The sequence below is a fragment of the Rhincodon typus genome, chromosome 24 (genome assembly GCF_021869965.1).
Source record: "Rhincodon typus isolate 14 chromosome 24, sRhiTyp1.1, whole genome shotgun sequence".
Classification (NCBI taxonomy): Eukaryota; Metazoa; Chordata; class Chondrichthyes; order Orectolobiformes; family Rhincodontidae; genus Rhincodon; species Rhincodon typus.
In genome coordinates this window covers 25,590,236-25,612,104 of record NC_063355.1, presented here as the reverse complement: position 1 = coordinate 25,612,104, position 21,869 = coordinate 25,590,236, and the positions used below count along the sequence as shown (strand labels likewise).

The following is a 21,869-nucleotide window of genomic DNA, read 5'->3' as shown; positions in this document are numbered from 1 at the left end:
AAATCTCTCTCCTCACCTTAAATATATGTCCCCTAGTCTTTAAATTTCCCCATCCTAGGGAAAAAGCTACCTACCCTTAACCCTGTCTATACTCCCCATGGTTTTATAAACCTTTATAAAGTCACCCCACCTGACTATTTTGTGCCCAACTGTTTTGTAGGAGCTACAATATGGGGCCTTACTAGTAATGTGGCACAGATTTACATCTGGTTTCTCCTAAAGAGAATAGTTGATTATTACAAAGCAGGCCTATCCAATTCTTATCTCCAGGAAACACCAGTATTACATTTCATTGGATTTTAGATCTATTGTGAAGGTCGAGGAGAACTTTTGTCAAGTTGTGTCTCTAGGCCCACAAAGCACAAAAAGTCAGATTCTGACTGAAAAATGCTTTACAAATTCAGACTAGTTTTACAGTAGTGAAATATGATGGATATTTGTTCAGTATTTAAAGCTACTGTACAATTGAAGGATGTGGGTATCCCATCTTCGGGTCATTTGACACCTGTATTTTCAGGGATACTCATTTAATTCAACGTAATGGCGACATTCAAAATCATTCCCTAACTACTCAGTTCCTGAAGAACGTGTGTATATAGAGAGGTTTTCAATTTTCTTGTACAAAATTGATATTGTACAGCAGTGTTTGATTACAAGGATCAACAAGTACCTACTTTCCAGAATTTCATATAAAGCCCACTGTCTCAAAAAAATGGAGACTAGTTCTCCAGAGTTGGAGTACAGAGTTCATTGCCTTGCAATGTAATTTAAAGTTTATAGCGTACACAAATATTAAACTGGCTAAAGTTCCAATTGCCTTTGGTTATGGTTTGTGTTTTTCTTCTGATCCATATAGCTTTCTTAGTGTAGAATCCAAAAGAAAGTCCACAGACCTGCAAAGAGTAATACGACCGTGTTAATGAACTGGAAAATGCTTTATGAAAAGAATCACATCAGCACAAGATTTTAAAAAACACCCATCAGGCATGTGGCTTTACTAGACTTGCCTCCTTTATTCCTAATCCTTGCATGGTTCCATCTGTCATTCCAGCAAGTCACTGCTGCATCTATAAAGACTTACATCCATCTCCCTGCTGCCAATTCTCAACCTGCTTTCACCTGCAAGAAAGCCTCCTCACTGGCTCCCAGGTTAAAATGCAATCAGATTCCTTGTGACCTGATCAGACTTCACTTCACTAGTTCACATGGCACATTATGATTTATAGGCAGCCATCTCTGAACCTTGCAGAATAGGATCATAAAAACAGAAAATAGGTGCAGGAGTAGGCCATTTGGCCCTGCACCACCATTCAATATGATCTTGGCTGATTGGGAATGGGATGCTGAGATTGCACACTTTCTCTCCATACCCCTTGATCCCTTTAGCCACAAGGGCTGTGGCCAGCTCCCACTTCAATATATCTAATGAATTGGGCCCAAGAGAATTATGGGAGAGGGTAAGTTTAAAGGGGATAACAAAGCTGGTTGGTGCTAACTGCCCCACTATCTGATTTCTACCAATCAGGATTAAAATCAACCTTATGTATATAATACAGTAAAAGTCAAATAATTTATGACAACACCAAGAGCGGCTTCTATGAGGACAAGGGATTGAAATCTAATCTGTGAAACGGAGGCCCTATGGCTTAAATCCTACTGGATCTAAAACAGAAAATCTGCTATTGACTTAGTAGACCTACCACTGTAGTAGAAATCTACTTCTCAGCATCGGTACAGTGCAGTGTGTTAGTAGGAGATCGGGGTTCTCTGCCATCCGTGACCTGCTACAAGTTTCGCCAAAATAAAAAAGCAAACTGCAAGTGCTAAGATAATACACAAGCTCAGCTCAATGGCAAGAGTAGCAGTTTCTCACTTTAAACCCATTCCCTACAGGGTTTGAAAAGCTGAATCATTAATCCATTGATGAGGAGTGTTCCATACGTTATTTAAGATTTCAACCTCCTTCGAAATACAGCTCTACAAATACTGCTGAAAACTTGAGAAATAATAATTTATGTAAATACATAGGATTTCTTGTGGAAACAATGTCTTTTTCAAATATGCAAAATTTATGAAGTTTGATCATAAGTCCTGTATCAAATGGAGTGTGTGTTCACCATTACTATCACTGTGAAGGCAATACCACTTTTAGCACTTAGTCTTTAGGGCATCATTTGTCAGCCTCAACAGATATTTACAACTTAGTTCATTAAAAAGGAACAACTGCATGTCCTTAGAGCCACAAAAAAATAGTCTCATTAACATCATTGATTAATTTCACTGGAACTACTGTTCAAATGAATCTACAACCTTGGGATAAAGACAAAGCAAAATTTAACAACAGACTGCATAATACCACTTGGTGAACAGTGCAAGTGTCTAATTAGTTCTGTCCAATGTCAGAGATTCAATAAGTTAAGAATTATTGAAAGTCTGCTATTTTGAATGGGAGTTATGCAAACCAAAAGCTAAACATGGGAGCAAGATTACCCTGATTGCTGTTTGTACATAAGTGATCCAGAAAGCAAAGTGGTTAAGGCTCACCAGAGTATTTCTCCAGTCTGTCATCTCAAGCAGCTAATATCTTGGTTTATATGCAATTAATCCATCTACCACCTTGGTTTTTCAACAAATTACAAAGTATGAAACACTTAACTGTTAGCATCCAAGTAAAGGGCTTACCGGTCAATGGGAGTTATAATAACTGGGATGGCAGACAAGCCAATAGCAGTTGTCGTCCACTTTCTCACAGGCAGTGGCCACCTTGTAGTTTTCCCAAGTAACAAAAGGGAAGCTGCACACAATCGATTGATGGTGAATCCTGGAACTACAACCGAGGCCAATGCCTGCCAGATGAAAGTATCCACCACAGCAACACCAACAGTCATAGCTTTTCCAGGTTTGTCTCCATGAGCCTAAGTGGGGTTGGTAGAGTGAGGATTATTAGGATCTTGAGCACTTTATTGAAAAGGAAATTTAAAATCTTAAAATTGGCAGTTTTGAATTTTAAAAGTGTTTTAAGTACAGACCTACACTTGGGAACAAACTCTTAGAGGATTGGGAAGAGTGAGATTCAAACCTATACCATACTTTGGTGCACTGTAGAGGTTTAGAGTCAGGGTTTACAATTGGAGGTTATCATCATTATGTACACCTATTGCATTTGTGTCTGTTTCTTGCCCTGCACTAGCCCTCCCCTAGATAATGTACTCTAGTCCTACTATCCCAGTGCAGTTTTCTGGCAGGGATGTGGTTTAAGCAACCAGGCAGCTCAATGTCTGTCTACTGCTTATGGGTTGACTGTGGCCCAGATTATGATCCTCAGTCGAAGATAGCACAGCTGACTTAAGGAGTCACAGCTAAAGCTCTGTGACTCAATATAGAAACAAGTTATCATCAGGCCTGTCTCTGACCAACACATTGTACTGATGCCTATTACTTATTTTTTAAATTCATCCACAGGATGAAGGGCGTCACTGGCTAGGCGGCATTTATTGCCCATCCCTAGTTGCCCAGAGGGCAGTTAAGAGTCAACCACATTGCTGTGGGTCTGGAGTCACATAGGCCAGACCAGGCAAAGATGGCAGCTTCCTTCCCTAATAGGCCTTAGTGAACCAGGTGGGTTTTTCCAACAATCAACAATGGATTCACTGTCATCATTAGATTTTTAATTCCAGATATTTATTGAATTCAAATTCCACCAGTCATGGTGGGATTTGAACCCGGGTCCCCAGAATGTTATCTGGGTCTCAGGATTAACAGTCCAGTGACAATACCACTAGGCCATCACCTCTGTATTTACTCTCCTTGCTGGGAGCAGCATTGTAACCACAGAGCATTAGTGAAAACCTCTTCAACATTCTATCAGAGTTAACTTTTATGGGAAGGAAATTTCCAGAGTGACAGTTTTTAATACACCAAGCATTCTTTAATTAAAACTTCCCTCGGCAGTTTTAACTATTCTTCATACATACTATCAAAATCTAAATGCATCCTATACAATAGGAACGTTGTTTGTGGGTTTATTTTCTCTGTAATAAATACAGTTTGTGTTATCGCGAGTCTGGTTTGATCAAGCTGGAGTGGTAGGTGGCAGACATTGTGCAGGTGCAGTAAACTTTAACCATAAAACTATAAAAACTGTAAACTAGCAAGAAATATTGCGTTGGGTAGCAGTACATTATCTAGGGGAGAACTAGTGCAGGGAAAGGAAAGAAATAGTATAGTAATAGATGAGCACCAAAACAACAGGCAAAAGTAAAAGTAATACATGATAACTTCCAATAGAAAAGCCTGACTCTAAACCTTTGCAGTACACCAAAGTTATAGCCAGTAAATCGGCTTCTGGCATTACAAGTCGAAAATAGAGTTGTCACTTGTAGAATCAAAGAATCCCTAGTGTGGATACAGGCCATTCGGCCCATTGAGTCCACATCGACCCTCCACAGAGCATCCTAACCATACCCAACCCCCTACCCTTTCCCTGTAACTCTCACTTACCCATGACTAATCCACCAGGCCTGCACATCCCTGGACATAATGGGCAATTTAACATGACCAAACCACCCTAACCTGCACATCTTTGGACAGTGGGAGGAAATTGGAGCACCTCCACAAGCAGAATCCATAATTACCTTTTACTATTATTCCAAAAACAATGTATTAAATGGATACTTAAAAAAGAAATACGCTTGTAAAGATCTTTTAAAAAGTCACAAATTGTTTTTCAGACTATTGAAAAGCTAAGCTTAAAAAAAAAGTCTTATCCATTCATAAAAGAGACTCCAGGATTTCAATGTGAGCAGTTTCTGCAAGATACTAAAATTAAGTGATGGTTAACCCATCTCTTTTCTACATAGGATGGCAGGTATCTTGAACGATTAGGACGCTCCAAACTTTCCATTCTCCAAGTGCAATCATTCAAGTAAATGTAGAGGGGCAAGGGTGGTAGAGGCAGGAACCATCAAGATATTTAGGAAGTATTTAGATGAGCACTTAATACACCATAACACACAAGGCTAATGGGTCAGATGCTAGAAAATGTGATTCGAATAGATTCACGCTTGACGACCAGCGTGCACATAATGGGCCGAAGGGCCTTTTTCCATGCTGTAACACCTTTTTGGTTCTGGCCAAATAAAACAGAATGATTTTCAGTAGACGTATTTCGGAGGGAGAGAAACTGGAAGGAACGGAAAGGTTAAGATTGGAATTGTTATTCATCAGCAAACGTGAAGACACATATCCCATTGCCAAGAACCAGCAGAGATGGAATAGGATAAATGGCCTCCTTCTATGCCATGGCCATTCTATGGTTCCATGCATCTCACCAGAAAGAAAACCTATTCAGACAACAGTGAAGCCGATCATTCGGCAGATGCTCTAATTTATGCTTAAACATCTTTAACAGGGCTACCCTCTGCAATAGTCAGTCCTACCAGCCTCCTTGTCGTTCTTTTCTCAACATTACAGCTTATTGTATTGGAAGTGAAGTTCTGGCAAAGTTTACTTAATAATTAGGACCTGATATTCAACCTGACCCTCAACCAAATCACAATGTGGAACAGCAGACAGACACACACACACACCCACGTGTACACTAGGAGACTCACATTTTGTTTCAATCTTTGACATGTTAATAGTTCTCTAACACAAATGCTGAAAGCTGCTCAAAACCATCTTAATTTAAAATGTCACATTGATTGATGTATAGTGCGCAGAGCAAGATCATTCAATACGTTAAAATTTGTACTTACAACAGCCGCTTTCTTTCCCTTGTCAACTGCATCAGCTGTAACATATGCAGTTGATATGCCATAAGTAGCCCAGACCAGTCCTACAGGTACTAGTGCCCGGAATGCTTCACCAACTTCATTGGCATATCCTTAATCCACCAAAAAAGATGAAAACAAAAAATCAGTATGTTGAAACAAACTCAGTCTGCTGTCCTTACACTTATAGGTCTCTCAAGGCCACTCTCCGCACAGCTAGGCCAGCTGGCTTCCTGATCATTCTCGAACAAGTCCCGGACCTAGGGTGATAAAATCACTAACAATAAAAGTAAACAACTGTGGATGCTGGAGATTTGAAACAAAAACAGAAATTGCTGGCAAAACTCAGATGAAGAGTCACCAGACTTGAAAGCGTTAACTTTGCTTTCTCTTCACAGATGCTGCCAGACCTGCCGAGTTTCTCCAGCTATTTCTGTTTTTTTGTTTGTGATAAGTTCACGGCCATGGAGCCTGTGCTGTTCAGGAGCTTGAAATTGAATAGTGTTGACATGATCTTGAACAGTGATAATAAAAATGTTGAGAAATTCAATTACTAAATGTAACATGCACGTTATTGTTAGTATTTCTGCATTAGCAACTCACCAACATTTTATTGAAATTAACTTTATTTCCTCCCATTGCAGGTGAATATTCTGGGAATGAAATAGCAGTGATTTAAGCTGCTTCAGTTTCTTTCATATTGTAGAATACATTTCTTAAGCAAATATTGAAAAAGTTACACATTATTTTTTCACAGACTTTAAAAGTACTTTCGCATGCAATGTGGGTCCTTTGTACAGTTTATTCAAGACCAGTACGCAAGCCCTCAGCAACACAGGTACTGTCAGACTGTGTCAATAGAAACTGATAAGACTTCAGCTTATCTATCTCCAAATAATGCAACCAGCCAGCACACATTGAAACAATACTAGCAGCATACAGATACACATTATTAGTTTCATAATGCAAACCATCGATACTTAAAAAGGAGAAAATATATATTCCCAAAAAAGAGAGAAGAACTTTCTTTACAGCTGAATTTAATACTAAACCTTAGCCACGAATAGATTACTTTCCTGAACAAAGGAAAAAAAAAATCAGAGACTAGATTTCTTTTCAACATAAATAAAATTAAGAACTATAAACATTGCAACAGCTCGAGATACTCTACAACATTGCTAAATAAATAAGAAACAACTATGACTTTGCATTTAATTGACTAAGGGAGAATAAACATTAGTTTTTCTGACTGGAATCCAGGATGCCCAGTGCCAGAGTTATGACTGATTTTCATGTTACATATATTATCAATGATTTGATTTGGGTATTTACAGTCATAGATTCATACAGAATGGAAATAGACCTATTGGTTCAACTCGACCGCACCAACCAGCCATCCCAATCTACCTAGTCCCTTTTGCCAGCATTTATCCCATGTCCATCTAAACCCTTCCATATGTAGTACAACATTGAAGTTTGCAGATGGTAGAAAACTTGACAATACAAGTTATTGTGCATTGCACACTTGAGAAGGATTAGATAGACTGGCAATCTGGGTAAACAGATAGTAGATGCAATTTAATGTGAACAATTGTGTAATGATGCATTTAAGGAGAAATAACAGAGAGCCAATACAATCTAAAGTACACCATTCTGATCCAGATACAAAAGAAGTAGAACCTGGGGAAGCATATTCACAAATCTTTGAAAGTGACAGAGCAAGATAATAAAGGAAAGCTTGTAAGATATTCGCTTTATAAATAGAGGCACTCAACTCAAAATCAAGAAAGCCATGTTAAAACTATACAAATCTCTGGTTCGACATCAATTGGAATATTGTGAAAAATCGGATGCAACACTTTAGGATGAATGCCAACATCTAGGGGAGGATACAAAGATAGTTACCAAGAATAATATCAAAGATAGGGGACTTCAGCTAAAGATTTGGTAAAGAGATTGGAGAAACTGAGACAGTTCTTAGAACAGAGAAGGGGCAGAGGTGTACTGTGAAGGTGTCAGTAGCTAGAGATCCTAGGTGTAAAACAATTGACAAAAACATAGACATAGCAAGAACTGCAGGTGATGTATTCAGAGATAACATAGCGTGGAGCTGAAGAAACACAGCAGGTCAGGCAGCAGAGGAGCAGGAAAGTTGACGTTTGGGTCGGGAAGAAGAGCGCCAACCCGAAACGTCAACTTTCCTGCTCCTCTGGTGCTGCCTGGCCTGCTGTGTTCCTTCAGATCCACACTTATCTCTGAAAGAAAACGTAGAGGTTTGTTAAGATCCAGAATGCATTACCTCAAAGGATGATGAAATCAGATTTAATTGGAACTTTCAAACATTCTTGAACATTTTTTTGAAAATTAATTATCAGTGTCCTGGGGAACAAAACTCGAGTGTAGGACTAAATTACACAACTCCTTTAAAGAGCCAATGCATGCATGAATATCTTCCTTTTATCAATTCTAAATTTGTCTTTCACGACTGTGAACTGGTGTCCTCTTGAACTACTCATGCGAGTTGCTCAGGTGATTTTCCAGATTTGCTGTTAATATCCTACATATTATATAATGTATAATGTTACAAATATCCTCTAAACAAACCTATTCAGATGTGTTAATGACACATCTCTGCAATTGTGCAGGACCTAAACCCAGGCCTTCAGGCCCGGAGTGAAGGGCATTACTACTGCACCATAGAGCCCTTACACACTCTGTTATATATACACACTTTAATTAGATCATCTCTCGTATATCTTTCAAGCTCAGACCTAAGCTGTTAGGAATACCCACATGACTCTTATGTGTGATCTCATTGATTAATGCTCCCCATTGGTTGGCCATGTTGAATATAGATCTTTAGCAATTTGTCTTTCAACTTCAAATACAGGATATCCATTGCAATGTAATGCACAGGCTATATGTGCCACATATTTTCCCTCTTTCCCTGCAGTACCTGACACTAATTTGGATGAACTTTTTATCTGCAATTTTCTTCAAATGTTTACACATTTTGTTAAATTTCAGTTTCTTTGTCTTTCTGATTTCATTACGCCTCCTAGTTGTCTATCATTATTTTCACATTTAACCAGTTTGCATAAGTTAGTGCTCCTGGATAGTCCTCCTTATGATTTTAGGGGCATCGGTTTAGTACCTTCCCTTTTCAAACAAAATTTCTCCAACAAGTGACAACTGCTTTCTACCCATTGACCAATTTATAATCCATTTCCAAAGATTTTACCCATAACCCCATCTTTGAGCTTGACTAACAGTCTTGGTTGCAAATAACTAACTTCACAAGGGAGTGTAGCTGTGTTTTATTCTAGCCGTAATGTCTCTTTTCCAAGATCTTTGTTTTGCAGCTACTACACATCCAGAGTTTAGTTCTACAAATACATTGAAATAAGTCTGCACATGCAACAATTTTAAAAGTTTTATCTAAAGATCAGCACCATACAACAACTTACATTTAAATACGCTTGTAAAGTGATAAAATGGTCCAAGAATCTTTGCGAGAGCATTATAAAACAATATGATGGCAAGCCATTTGAGGAACAAAGGAAAGGAGTAGGCCATTCAGTCCATCAAACCTCCCACCACCATTCAGTACAATTGTGGCTAATCGAACACTTCAGTGCCTTTTTCTGCCCCAAAACCTTGTGTGCCACTAGTAATCAGAAATTTGTCAATCTCTAATTTAAATGTACTCAAAGACTGAGCTTCCACTGCTCTCTGTGGGAGAGAATTTCAAAAGTTAATAACACGGAGTTAAAAAAAATTCCTCTCAACTCAGATCTGAGTTGCATCACCCTGCACTTAATTTTTAAATTATGCCCCTGGTTTGACACTCCCCAACCAGGGGAAGCATCTTACTTGTATCTACCTTGTCAGTCCCTTTACATATTTTCAATGAAATAACTTTTCATTCTTCAAAACTCTACAGAATACAGGTCCAGTTTGCCCAATCTCTTTATAGACAAGCCAGCCATCCCAGGAACAAGTCTAGTGAATCTTCATTACACTCTCCCTTCAGTAACATGTCTGGTCGGCATGGACATGTTGGACCCAAGGGTCTGTTTCTATGCTGAAAGAATCTATGACTCTATACTATCTTTCCTAAGATAAGGAGGCCAAAACTGCACACAGTACTCTAGGTGTGGTCTAATCAAGCTCCTATGCGATTGAAGCAAATCTTCATTATCACTGTACTCAGATCCTTTTCTAATAAAGACTAACATCCCATTTGCCTTCTTAATAGCTTGCTGCACCTCCATCGTAGCCTTTAGTGACATCAAAGGAAAAAGGCAAGGTGAAAAGGTTGGGGGCAAAATTCCAAAGCTTCGAACCTAGGAACTGAAGTGACAGCCACCACTAGCAGAGGGATAAAAATTAGATATATGCTCATGAGGTTGATGTTAACTTGTAAAGCTTGCAGAAATGCCACTAGTTAAAACGTGAACATAGCCAGAATTCAGACTCGGAGGTTAATGTACATTAAGAGTGAAATGAAGTAAAATTGCTTGGAATGGCAGTCTGACTTCACTGAAAAGACCTTCACATCCAGTTTTTCAGATGCAATGCTAGGCTGAAGCCACTTTGGACCAATGTTATACACAAGGTACGAATCTGTTAGAAACAAAAACAGAAATTGCTGGAGAAACACAGCAGGTCAGGCAGATTCTTTGAAGAGAAAATAGAATTAACACAGAGTGCAGTGACCCTTCTTCAGAACAAATAAATAAGAATGAATCTGTTGTGACTTTTTGATTCTTAACTTTAAAGCCATTGAAGCTCTTCCTCTCATTCAGCTCCCAATCCCTCTCTCGTGGAGAAACGACTATACTCAACAGCAAAAAATTATCTTGCCCAACAAAATCGTGTTTGCTAAATAAGGAATTGTCCAGATTTCCTTCTATCTGAGAACACTGAAAAGCAGTGAAAATATTTTGGTTATGCAGACGAGTACCCACAGGCCTGGTGGGGAAATCCCCAGCGGTACACATACTTCACACCAGCGTGAATGATACAGAGCTAGGCCTCTGTCAGCTTGCTTCAAAAGTACACTGTTACTAATGGGTCCTTACCCTGTCCTTTCACAGTTGTTACTCTTGTCATCACATTTTCAAGCTATGTTTATTTAATGGACCCCTTATTTTTGGCTGAGACTTCAGTGTCCACCTCTGGTACCCTTCAGTTCTATCTGGTGGGTGGGGAACACATCGCCATACATTGGATAGTTTCACAGAACTCGAAACTAGAATTTAAGAAGCACTTTGTAAAATGACTTCTCTCTGAGTCAGCAAGCATGTCAGTGTGAAATATGAGGAGTAGCCGCACTGACAGCGTGGAGCTTACACTAACTTTGTTCAAGGTTATTTATTGTCCCATACTCAGAACTAAAAGAACTCGAAGCGTGAATTATATTTTCATTTTTCAAAAAAAACGGAGGATTTGCTGCTTTAGTCGCGGATGTACGAGATAAAATCCCGGAACTGGAGTAGAATCGGGATTAAAGCCCAGCCTGGATTCTCCCTCCCGAAACGCTGAGGGGGAATTTCCGGACTGCTTCTTACCCAGAAACCGGACCCAAGTGTCCCGATAGATATCGGCCTTGTCCTGCCCTCCCGGCTTGCCCATCCTGCTCCCGATCCTGATGTTAGCCACGCCGCAGCAGCCGATACATTGACCAGGAATGTAACCAATCCACTGTCACAGTCAGCCTTTCAGACAAAGCTGCAAACATCCGCCTCTGACACAAATAGCAGACGTAGGGCTATGTTATAGAGAGATGCTGAATCCGCCCTCACAACGCTGTTTGCCAAACGGGTTCATTTTAAACACACTTCTCCTTCTCTCCCACAGCTCCAGACCCACCCTTTAATGAGAAGATGGGCAGGAATTCACCAACCACACGTAAGCTTTCAGAAACAGATCCTCCCATTTATCCTGCAATATTAAAATACGCCATAACCAAAGTTGCAAATAGTTACAAAATTCCAACACGTTCAAGAAGTCATGCTATTTGCCCTCGGCAACTGCAAAATAACTTCCAAAGGAGATAGAAAGGACTGCAGATGCTGGAAGTCAGAGTCAATAAAACATGGAACAAAAACAGAAGAGAGATAACAAGGTGTAGAGCTGGATGAACACAGCAGGCCAAGCAGCATCAGAGGAGCAGGAAAGCTGACGTTTCGGGTCTAGACCCTTCTTCAGAAAATCTACCTCTGAACAAAAGCAGAAGTTGCTGGAAAAACTCAGCAGGTCTGGCAGCATCTGTAAAGAAAAAATCAGAGTCAATGTTTCGGGTCTGGTGACCCTTCCTCAGAACGGACCCGATAAAACGTGGAGCTGGAGGAACCCAGGAGTCCTGGTGAAGGGTGCATCCTGTACTACAGTAAACTCCCTTCTGAATGACCGTCATCCCAGCACGTTCTTCGATCATGTTGTATTTACAAATTCTGAGGAAACGTAATGTCAAAGTATAGTTTGTGGCGGCTCCAGCAAGAGATTTCTAAGCCTTTTAAATTGCTTGAAAAGAAAAATAACTCTTACCCACTTTTTCGTTTTCCACCTCCCATGATACATTTCTTCCCTGGTTGAGGGAGGGGAGTGTAGAAAGGAGACTTGGCTTTGGGCTGAAAGAACTAGTCTCAGCTCGCTGGGGAGTAAAGCACTGGCTGGCCCAGCATTTATTGCACATGCTTAAAGCCATCTTAGGTTTGTTCAATACATTCACATCATTTCTCTGACGCTTTGATCTTTTGCTCATAAACTCTGTGTCTGATGCCATCTCTCTCACTGACACCCGAGGAAGGAGAGAGACTTTGGAAGCTTGCGACTTCAAATAAATCTGTTGGACTATAACCTGGTGTTGTGTGATTTTTGACCTTGTCCATCCCAGTCCAACACCGGCACCTCCACGTCACAGGTAGCATACGGACAGCGCTGTTAGGAATTCCAGGATTTTGACCAGAAAATACATTTGTATCCCTTTTCTTTTCTGGCAGGGAAGCATACGGCTTTCTATGGTAACACTGAATGAATAGGAAATCTATCACGTGAAAGCATATGCTCTATGGGTGACCACCAGGACAGGCAGGCAGCTAGCGTAGGAGTCTCCTGTATTCCCCTCCCTAACAGGTATACTGTTTTGGATACTGTTTAGAAGGGGGGGGAGGTGCTCTCAGGGCTGTATAAAAGCAGCAGCTAGGCCTGTGGCATCACAACTGGCTCTGCTGTAGAGCAGCATTGGGCAAGATCCAAGTGAGCGAACGTGGTCAGAGACTTGCTAGTTTGGGGCACAGACAGACGTTTCTGTGGCCACATCTGAGACTCCAGGATGGTGTGTTGCCTTCCTCGTGCCAGGGTCTCCGTGCAGTTGAACAAAATTCTTAAGTGGGAGGGTGAGCAGCCAGAGGTCATGGTGCACATTGGTACCAACGACACTGGTAGAAAGAAGGATGAGGTCCTGCAGACTGAGTAGAAGGTGAAAAACAGGATCTCGACAGTAATCATCTCTGGGTTACTACCAGTGCCATGTGCTAGTGAGGCAAGGAATAGAAAGCGAAGGAGCTGGTACGGAAGCAGGGTTTTAGGTTCTTGGATCATTGGGACCTCTTCTGGGGCAGAGGTGACCTGTACAAGAGGGACAGGTTGCACCTAAACTGGAGGGGAACCAATATCCTTGCAGGATGGTTCACTAGTGCTACTCGGGGGGTTTAAACTAGAGTGGCAGAGAGCTGGGAACAAGAGCAGCAGGTCAGCAAGTGGGGGGATTGAAGGCAAGGTAGACATTAGGACCAGTAAATCAGAAAAAAAGGATAGGCAAAGACATGTAAATGAACATGATGGTACTAATGGACTGAGGTGTGTTTATTTCAACACAAGGAGAATTAAAAGGCAAGGTAGATGAGCTTAGAGCCTGGGTCAGCACATGGGACTACAATTTTGTGGCCATTACAGAGACTCGGTTGAGAGAGGGACAGGACTGGCTGCTCAACGTTCCAGGGTTTCATTGTTTTAAACGAGATAGAGGGGAAGGTCAAAGAAGTGGAGGAGTTGCGTTACTATAATCAGGTAGAATGTTACATCTGCACTCAGAGAGGACATACTGGAGAGCTCATCCACTGAGGCAATATGAGTAAAGCTCAAAAATAAGACAGGTGCAATCAGTCTGATAGGATTATACTGTAGGCCCCCCAACAGTCACCGAGACATTGAGGAACAAATATGTAGGCAGACTATGGAAAGATGTAATAAAAACAGTTGTCATAGTGAGTGACTTTAATTTCCCAAATATTGACAGGGACTCCCTTAGAGCAAGAGGCTTAGATGGGCGGAATTTGTTAGGTGCATCCAAGACGGTTTCTTGAAACAGTATGCGGATAGTCCAACTAGAGACGGGCCATACTGGACCTTGTATTGGCTAATGAGCCTGGCCAGGTGACTAACGTTTCATTGGAACAGCATTTTGGAAACAGTGATCACAACTCCTTAAGTTTTACGATAGCTATGAACAAGGATAATTCAGGACCTTGCAGGAAGGTACTAAAGTGGGGGAGGGCAAATTACGTCAGTATTAGGCGGAAGCTAGGGATTGTTAATGGAGAGGAGCTGTTATCAGGTAAGTTCATATTTGACATGTGAGAATTGTTTAAAGACCTGCTGGGGACAGTTTAAGACCGGCATGATCCAGTAAGGAGGAAGGATAAGGATCGCAAGGTAAGGGACCCTTCGATAACGAGGGAGGTTGCGAATTTAGTCAAAAGGGAAAAGAAACCAAAATCGGACAGGGCCTGTGAAGAATATAAGGAAAGCAGGAAAGTACTCAAGCAGGGAATTAGGAGAGCAAGAAGGGGCCATGAAATAACCTTGGCAAGTAGGATTAAAGAGAATCCCAAGGCATTCCATAGATACATTAAAAACAAGAGGATTACTAGGGAGAAGGTAGGCCCACTCAAAGACAAAGGAGGAAACGTGTTTGGAGGGAGAGAATGTAGGTGAGATCCTAAATGGGTACTTTGCATTGGTATTCACCCAGGAAAAGGATATGGAGGACAAGTGAGATTTGTATGGAGCATGCTAATATGCTGGGGCATTTTGAGATCAAGAAAGAAGTGGTGTTGGATCTCTTGAAGAGCATTAAGGTGGATAAGTCCCTAGGACCCGATGGTATCTACCCCAGGGTTATTGAGAGAGGCAAGAGAGGAGATTGCTAGGGCCTTGACCAATATCTTTGTATTCACACTTGCCACTGAAGAGGTCCCAGAGGCCTGGCAAGTAACTAATATTGTTCTTCTGTTCAAGAAGGGAAATAGGGATAATCCAGGAAACTATAGACCAATGAGTCTCACATCAGTGGTTGGGAAGCTATTGGAGAGAATTCCCAGGGATAGGATTTATGCACATTTGGAAAAGCGTGGCCTCTTTAGGGACAGTCAGCATGCTTTGTGCAGGGCAGGTCATGTCTTACTAACTTGCTTAAATTTTTCGAGAAATTGACAAAGGTGATCGATGAGGTAGAGCAGTGGTTTAATTTACATAGATTTTAGTAAGGCTTTTGACAACGTCCCTCATGGCAGGCTCATTCATAAGATTAAGTTGCATGGGATCCACAGTGACTTGGCCGCATGGATTCAGAATTGGCTTGCCCATAGGGGACAGAGAATATTGGTAGAAGGGTGTTTTTCAGGCTGGAGGTCAGTGACGAGTAGTGTTCTGCAGGGATCCATACTGGGACCTCTGCTGGTTGTGATATATATAAATGACTTAGATGAAAATGTAGAGGGATGGGTTAGTAAGTTTGCAGATGATACAAAAATCAGTGGAGTTGTGGATAGTGTAGAAGGTTGACAAAGGATACAGCAGGATAGAGACCAGTTGCAGATATAGGTGGAGAAATGGCAGATGGAGTTTAATCTGGCTAAGTGTGAGGTGCTGCACTTTGGGAGATCAAATGTTAAGAAAAAGAATACAGTTAATGGCAGGACTTTGAACAGCATTGATGTACAGAGGGATCTTGGGGTTCAAGTCCATAGCTCCCTGAAAGTAGCCATGCAAGTAAATAGGGTGGTAAAGAAGGCGTATGGCATGCTTGCCATTATTGGCTGGGGAATTGAGTACAAGAGTCCGGATGTCATGTTGCAGCTTTATAAGACTTTGGTTAGGCCACATTTAGAGTATTGTGTTCAATTCTGGTCGCCACATCGCAGGAAGGATGTGGAGGCTTTGGAGAGGGTGCAGAAGAGGTTTACGAGGATGCTGCCTGGATTAGAGGGTATGAGTATAAGGAGAGACTAGAAAAACTCGGGTTATTTTCTCTTGGGTGACGCAGGCTGAGGGGAGACTTGATAGAAGTCTATAAAATTATGAGATGCATAGATAGGGTTGATTCTGATCAGAATCTTTTTCCCAGAGTCTAATACTAGGGGACATGTATTTAAGGTTAGAGGGGGAAGTTCAAAGGAGACATGAGGGGAAGTCTTTTACACAGAGAATGGTAGGAATCTAGAACCTACTGCTGGGGATGGTGGTGGAGCAGATACGATAGGGGCATTTAAGGGACTTTTAGATAAGCATACGCAAGAAATGGAGGGATATGGACCAATGGCAGGCAGAAGGGATTAGTTTCACTTGGCATCATGTTCAGCACAGCATCATGGGCCAAAGGGCCCGTTCCTGTGCTGTGGAGTTCTATGTTGTATGTTTTATGTTCTATTTTTAATTTCCCTATTTTTCCAGTGCCTAAGGTGCTTCATCCGGTAGACACTGCCAGTCTAGCTGACACTTCTTATGTAAAAGTTAGTTTTTGGGTAACAAAAGGGTAAATGGGTAACAAAAGACAACAAAATCTGGGTGGTGATTTCAATTATAATGTATTCTTGCAAACGAAACATTACCAAACACTCTTCAAACACCAGCTTAGCATGAAATATATAATTTTATTGTTCCCCACAAAATACACAGTTGATTTTAACTTTGCACAATAGTTAACAAATCCAAATGCAAAATGATTTGTGGAAAAAAGAAACATTTCTGTTTTTTTACTGACGTAAGCTTTTACAAATCAGTGCTGACTTTTGTGATTGTATGGCCTACCAAGGAGCTGTGTTCACAGGGAGTGTCAGAGAAAGAGCAACATTTTAGCTATGACTCTGTAAACTGTGTCCTTTGTGTGCTTGGCTCCCCACTGGTGGTTGGAGGATGACAAACACCTATACAATATATATTTAAGAAGTTAAATATAGTATCCACCATATTTCTTAATCACTTATAGAAAAATGGACACTGTAAAATTGTCATACAATTTTCTGTGGCAATTGGAGAGTTAATCTTGCACAGTGTATTAAACAAAATTGCCTCGAAGGGTATTAGTAATTTTTCACCTTACCAAAACATTTTGGCCTTGTCTTAGGTTGAAGAGTTGCTGCTGATTTGCAGCTTGATCTGTTCTGGAAACAAATTCTTCATTGTTATTTTTGTCTTCACACACAGCAACCCAAATGGTTTCTGAAAATGTCAATAAATTTCTGTGCAGTCTGGTGATCACTACCTCTTCACTAATTTTAGCAGTAATGCAAAGCACTGTGCCAGTTCAACAACCTTTTGCAGTTTCTGAATTACATAATGCAGTTGACAGCACCTTGTACTGATTCTCCATAGCTTCACAGCATTTTAATCACAACTCTTCCATAGGGGATCAACTAAATTACTTTCAGCTCTAACCAGAATCTCCAAAAAAACTTTAGAATATCCAACAGCCAAAGTGCAGGAAGTACTATCAAGGCTAAAAGCTTTAGGTGTGTAGGAAGTTGTGGGTGGAAGAAGGACCCAGGTTTAAGTAATTGAGCTAAAAGAAGAAACTAATCAAGTTCAATCTATGGTGATCATTCTAAAATGTGAAATGATGAAAGTATTCTTTATAAAAAAGAAATAGTTCAGTGTGTATAATTCAACCAGATAAAAGCAGGACAAAACAAAAACAGAGGACTTGATTAGCTAAATTGAGAAAAAGCCAGAGACAAACCTAACATAGGAAATAATTTCTTTATATTTCGACTAAATCCTATTTAGAAGCATTACAAAAAGCATTTAATCATTTCCTATTTAATACAGACGGCTTAGAACTAAAAAATCTTGAAAGGTTAAGATCTCATCTCAAGAGATAGGAACCAGTTGGATGGGCTGAATAGCCTTTTCTGTTTCTACATTCTTATTTTGGTGATCAGATATAAACTGGATGTATGATTTACTCTGAACAATTGCACAGTATTTTTCTGTAAACAATGGTGTTGACATCACAGATGTAAAAGCTTTCTGTGGCTGTCGCACTGTAATATTCACATTCAAACAGAAATCAGCAGCTCAGAAATTCTATAATTTATATAAAATCATTTCCTGTTAACTTCAATTCTATCTTGCAAATGACAAGAGAAAGTTTTGTTTGATCCAAAATGAGACCTGAAAAAATACTTAAGACATCTTGATTCCTTCAAGCAACTTGAAGACACATGATGACTACAGCATGATTAACATCAACAGTTACAGATAACATTATCCAGTGCATATTATAAATAACACATGTAATGATCTGGATAGAAGGCTTGAGTAAAAACTCAGATTTCTGGAACTTTAATAAACCACTCTTGCTATCTGCAATTTTACAGGTATCAATCTTAGATCACTTTTAATGATTAGTTAATGTTTATTATTTACTGATCTTCATGGAATCAATCAACAAAGTAGACCTGGAAGAGATTTACATTTTCCCTAAACCAAAACTGATTTAAAAACCTCTCTTCTCTAGGTAAATACATATTCAATTATAAATTAAATGATATCAGTCCAGATACACAAATATCACAGAAATTTATTATAATCTGCAGCAAGTTCTGCATTTAAAGAAACTCTGAAGTTTATGGCACCTAAAATAGCAATTACACTGGAATTAAAGCATTAGTGAATAATGGAACCCTGCCATGGTGTGTGTTCAATGTATGATTATAGATGGAAATCAATGTGGTGACTGGGACTAAACTATACTAATGTTCCAGCACAGCTTTTCCAATAGTACATTTATTCATTTAATATTAATTTAGTTTAGTTTTATAAATTGTAAATTATGCAGAAGTAAACGTTTGTTTCAAATTAAAATGTAATTAGCAATAAAATACTGCCAAAAATAATACAATTTTTCAACCTTTGCAGGGAGCACTTAGCAGGAATTTGGATTTGTGATGTGCATCATTTTCTGACCAGTAAAAATGACTGACTAGAAATCTGCCCAAATTTCCAAAACAGGGCTAACTGACAAGAAGGTGATCAAGATGAAGATATCATAAACTGGGAGGGAATTTTATAACTTTAGGTATCACTTCTGCTCAGTTTTCGCTCCACATCCTCTGATGTTATGGACATCTGCTGGGAGCAGTACCATGGGTATAATCATTCCTACAGTAACTTGCTCAGATAGTTTTTCTTCAATCATGAACCTAGTTAGGTGGATTAGCAAGCTAAACATTTGAAAACACTGCAGTTGAACCTAACCAACTATACCAACTTTCAATATCAGATCCACTGACTCAAAATTCCCTACAAAATTGAGACCTCTACCACTTAGAAGGATAAGCACAGATGATACATGGGAACACTACAACTTGCAAGTTCCCATCCAAGTCACACACAATGCTGACTTGGAACTTGGTATTTTATCATTGTCACTGAGTCTGAATCTTTGAACTACCTTGCTAACAAAACTGTAAATATACCTACCTCTTCATGGACTATAGCAGTTCAAGAAAGGTGGTTCATCAGCACCTTCGCAGGAGTCAATTGGGAATAAGCAATAAATGCTGTCCTAGCCAGACAGACCAATGACCTCTAAACAAAAACATAACTGGAAACAAAATTTAGGAATCCTTCCAATCTAAATGTTGCAGACAATGCAATGAATCATTGGGAGTGAATCTCACTATAGAAATATATGGAACTGTTAACTCTTCATGATGACTCAAGATGGAAAACCAACATATTAATCTGGCCTGTTCTTAGTAGAAGGCACAGATCATTGCTGTGTTTTTCAACTTGTTTGAATCGTACAATTAAGCTAAATAACAAAGCTGTGGTGGGTGATACACTACATTGATGAACAGAAGTGGTGGACCTGCAGGTTCAAAGATTGCACATCTGATCCTTACTGATTACTTACTGGTTGTCTGAACTCAATTGTTCAATTTAAGCAAACATTCAGAATTCTTAGCTGGCCCATTCAAAGATGAGAGATTTGGCAGATATTTTGATAGTGGGAAGGAAAATCTGGTATCCTTTAAAGCACCAATCAAGCTCCACTATCAGGAAGTTACAAATTGCACTTCAACTACACTGTACAACTTCATTTATCCTATCTCATCAGACGGAGGAAGAGAAAACTCAGAGAGTTATTATGTATCAAGGAAGAAAGGAAAAACTCCCCTTTCCATGATTTTTAAGGGAGGACTGCTTGATATCTAAATTGCATCAAGATAAAGAATATTGATTTAAATGACTACGTGAGAACAGGAATGAAATTCTTGAATCAAATTTTTGGTTACTGAATTTAATGTAAAGATGTTCAAATTAAGTTTTATTCTGCAGTTCCTTCGGTATTGTACAGGGCAAGAATATATACTAAATAGATTCTAGAATAACACTTTATAAATCTATGGTGCAAACCTTGCCACAACTCAAACTTTCTGACCCAGCTAGCTGTGATAGAGGCTAAAGAGAAAACTTAGAAGATTTTATGGAACCAGGATAATTCCCATTCAAGTGATTGTACAATTCTTGAAGACTGTTATTCAAGATTTTTGGAACATAACTCTCTGAAACAAGGAGGGATGACTGATATCTGGTATCATTCTTTTTGGTATTGGTTGGTTCTTGAACAAAAAAGTGAGTTTATTTTGTGTTGTCAGTTTTACCAAAGTGGAGGATAAATTAAAACAGGGTAGCTATTGTCTTTCTTGACCTGACTACTGACAGTGATACAGGACTGTCACAGAAGATATTAAAATAGGTCCAAAAATGGGACAGTAAATGAAATTGTTGAGAATTTTTTTCTTAATTTAGAATTGACATTAACAGCAAAGATACATTAACTCATAGCAACTAGAAATTCATTAACATCAATTGGAAACAATCAACTATAATGTTATCATTGATTAGAATTATATACCATAAGATTGAATAATTGTTAATTTAATTCTACTTAAGGTAAAAGCTCAGCACTTTATAACTTAATTTGAATCATTCTGAGGTGAATGTATATCACAGATGTGGTCTATTGTCCAATGCTAATGGGTCATTTGTCAGTACAGCGGCCAAATACTCTAACACGTATGTAATATAAGATTAATGTAATTCTTTTGTATAAACAAAAAAATTCAGTGCTGAATATTAGATGAAAGTCTTTTAAATAAAAACGGTGTGTGTGTATGCATGCGTGTTAGTGTATGTCCCATTCACCCTATGGTAAAAAGCAGCATGCTTAGCAGGCACTCAGCTTATCCCAGTTTTCACTGATACATGTTAATCCATTTGATTACTCAACATGGTCCATATCGCACAAAGTTCACACACCACAGCTAGCTCTGCTGAGTCTACAATCAGCAGGTCATTAACACATGCCAATCCATTCAGTGCATACACTGCAGAGAATTTGAGTTCACCTCATTGTAAAGTTGCCTTACAGATTCACCTCCAGTCACAAGGGTTGTTATATTTTACTGACATCCATTTCTTTTATCTTCTTTCCGAGATCATCCATTTGAGCTTCTGACCCCTTGTCTGGCAGCAACACTTCTACCGAGTAGCTAACCTTCTTCGAATGAATGATGCTGTATGTGTTGTCAAATCTTAGAACATCTGGGAAAAACAGAGTAAAAAATAGCAATCGCACAGACATACCAAACCTAAGTCTCCAATCAATGAACTGACGAAGATAAAGTAGTGATGTCTCTGCAGGGTATGCAACCAACCTATAGCATATACAGCTTATACAGCTTAGGACACAAGCAATGGGAAGAGGTATTGACGATGATGATAAATTATGGTCTTAACAAA

General features: G+C 39.5%; 2 protein-coding genes across 5 annotated transcripts in view; both read right to left on the bottom strand.

Annotated features, from left to right (window-relative positions):
* Positions 1 to 374: 374 nt before the first annotated feature.
* mtfp1 (mitochondrial fission process 1) lies at positions 375 to 12,576 on the bottom strand. Of its 4 annotated transcripts, none has more exons than XM_048611539.1 (4): positions 12,324 to 12,576; positions 5,757 to 5,884; positions 2,683 to 2,915; positions 375 to 893 (listed from the first exon to the last, which is right to left on the bottom strand). In XM_048611539.1, exons 1-4 carry the CDS (start codon positions 12,559 to 12,561, stop codon positions 824 to 826), a joined length of 669 nt encoding a protein of 222 aa, XP_048467496.1. In that variant the 5' UTR covers positions 12,562 to 12,576; the 3' UTR covers positions 375 to 823. The 4 variants fall into 4 exon arrangements, with proteins under 4 accessions (XP_048467496.1, XP_048467498.1, XP_020368139.1 ...); XM_048611541.1 differs by having other exon boundaries at positions 12,328 to 12,387; XM_020512550.2 differs by lacking the exon at positions 12,324 to 12,576 and adding an exon at positions 11,345 to 11,663.
* Positions 12,577 to 16,691: 4,115 nt separating this feature from the next.
* sec14l8 (SEC14-like lipid binding 8) overlaps positions 16,692 to 21,869 on the bottom strand; it is a 74,981-nt gene continuing 69,803 nt past the window's right edge. Inside the window, exon 12 of the mRNA XM_048611725.1 lies at positions 16,692 to 21,671. Coding sequence (XP_048467682.1) covers positions 21,523 to 21,671 — 149 coding nt within the window. The 3' untranslated portion in view covers positions 16,692 to 21,522. The remainder of the gene's footprint in view (positions 21,672 to 21,869) is intronic.

What these genes read in the sequence shown, in the direction of transcription:
- mtfp1 (XM_048611539.1), bottom strand. Translation starts at nt 12,561, where the DNA reads ATGGCATCAGACACAGAGTTTATGAGCAAAAGATCAAAGCGTCAGAGA. An exon ending in GGTGGAAAACGAAAAAGTGG is followed by an intron (nt 5,885 to 12,323) that starts GTAAGAGTTATT and finishes TGGTGGATTAAG; the next exon opens with GATATGCCAATGAAGTTGGT. An exon ending in ATTATAACTCCCATTGACCG is followed by an intron (nt 894 to 2,682) that starts GTAAGCCCTTTA and finishes TACTCTTTGCAG; the next exon opens with GTCTGTGGACTTTCTTTTGG.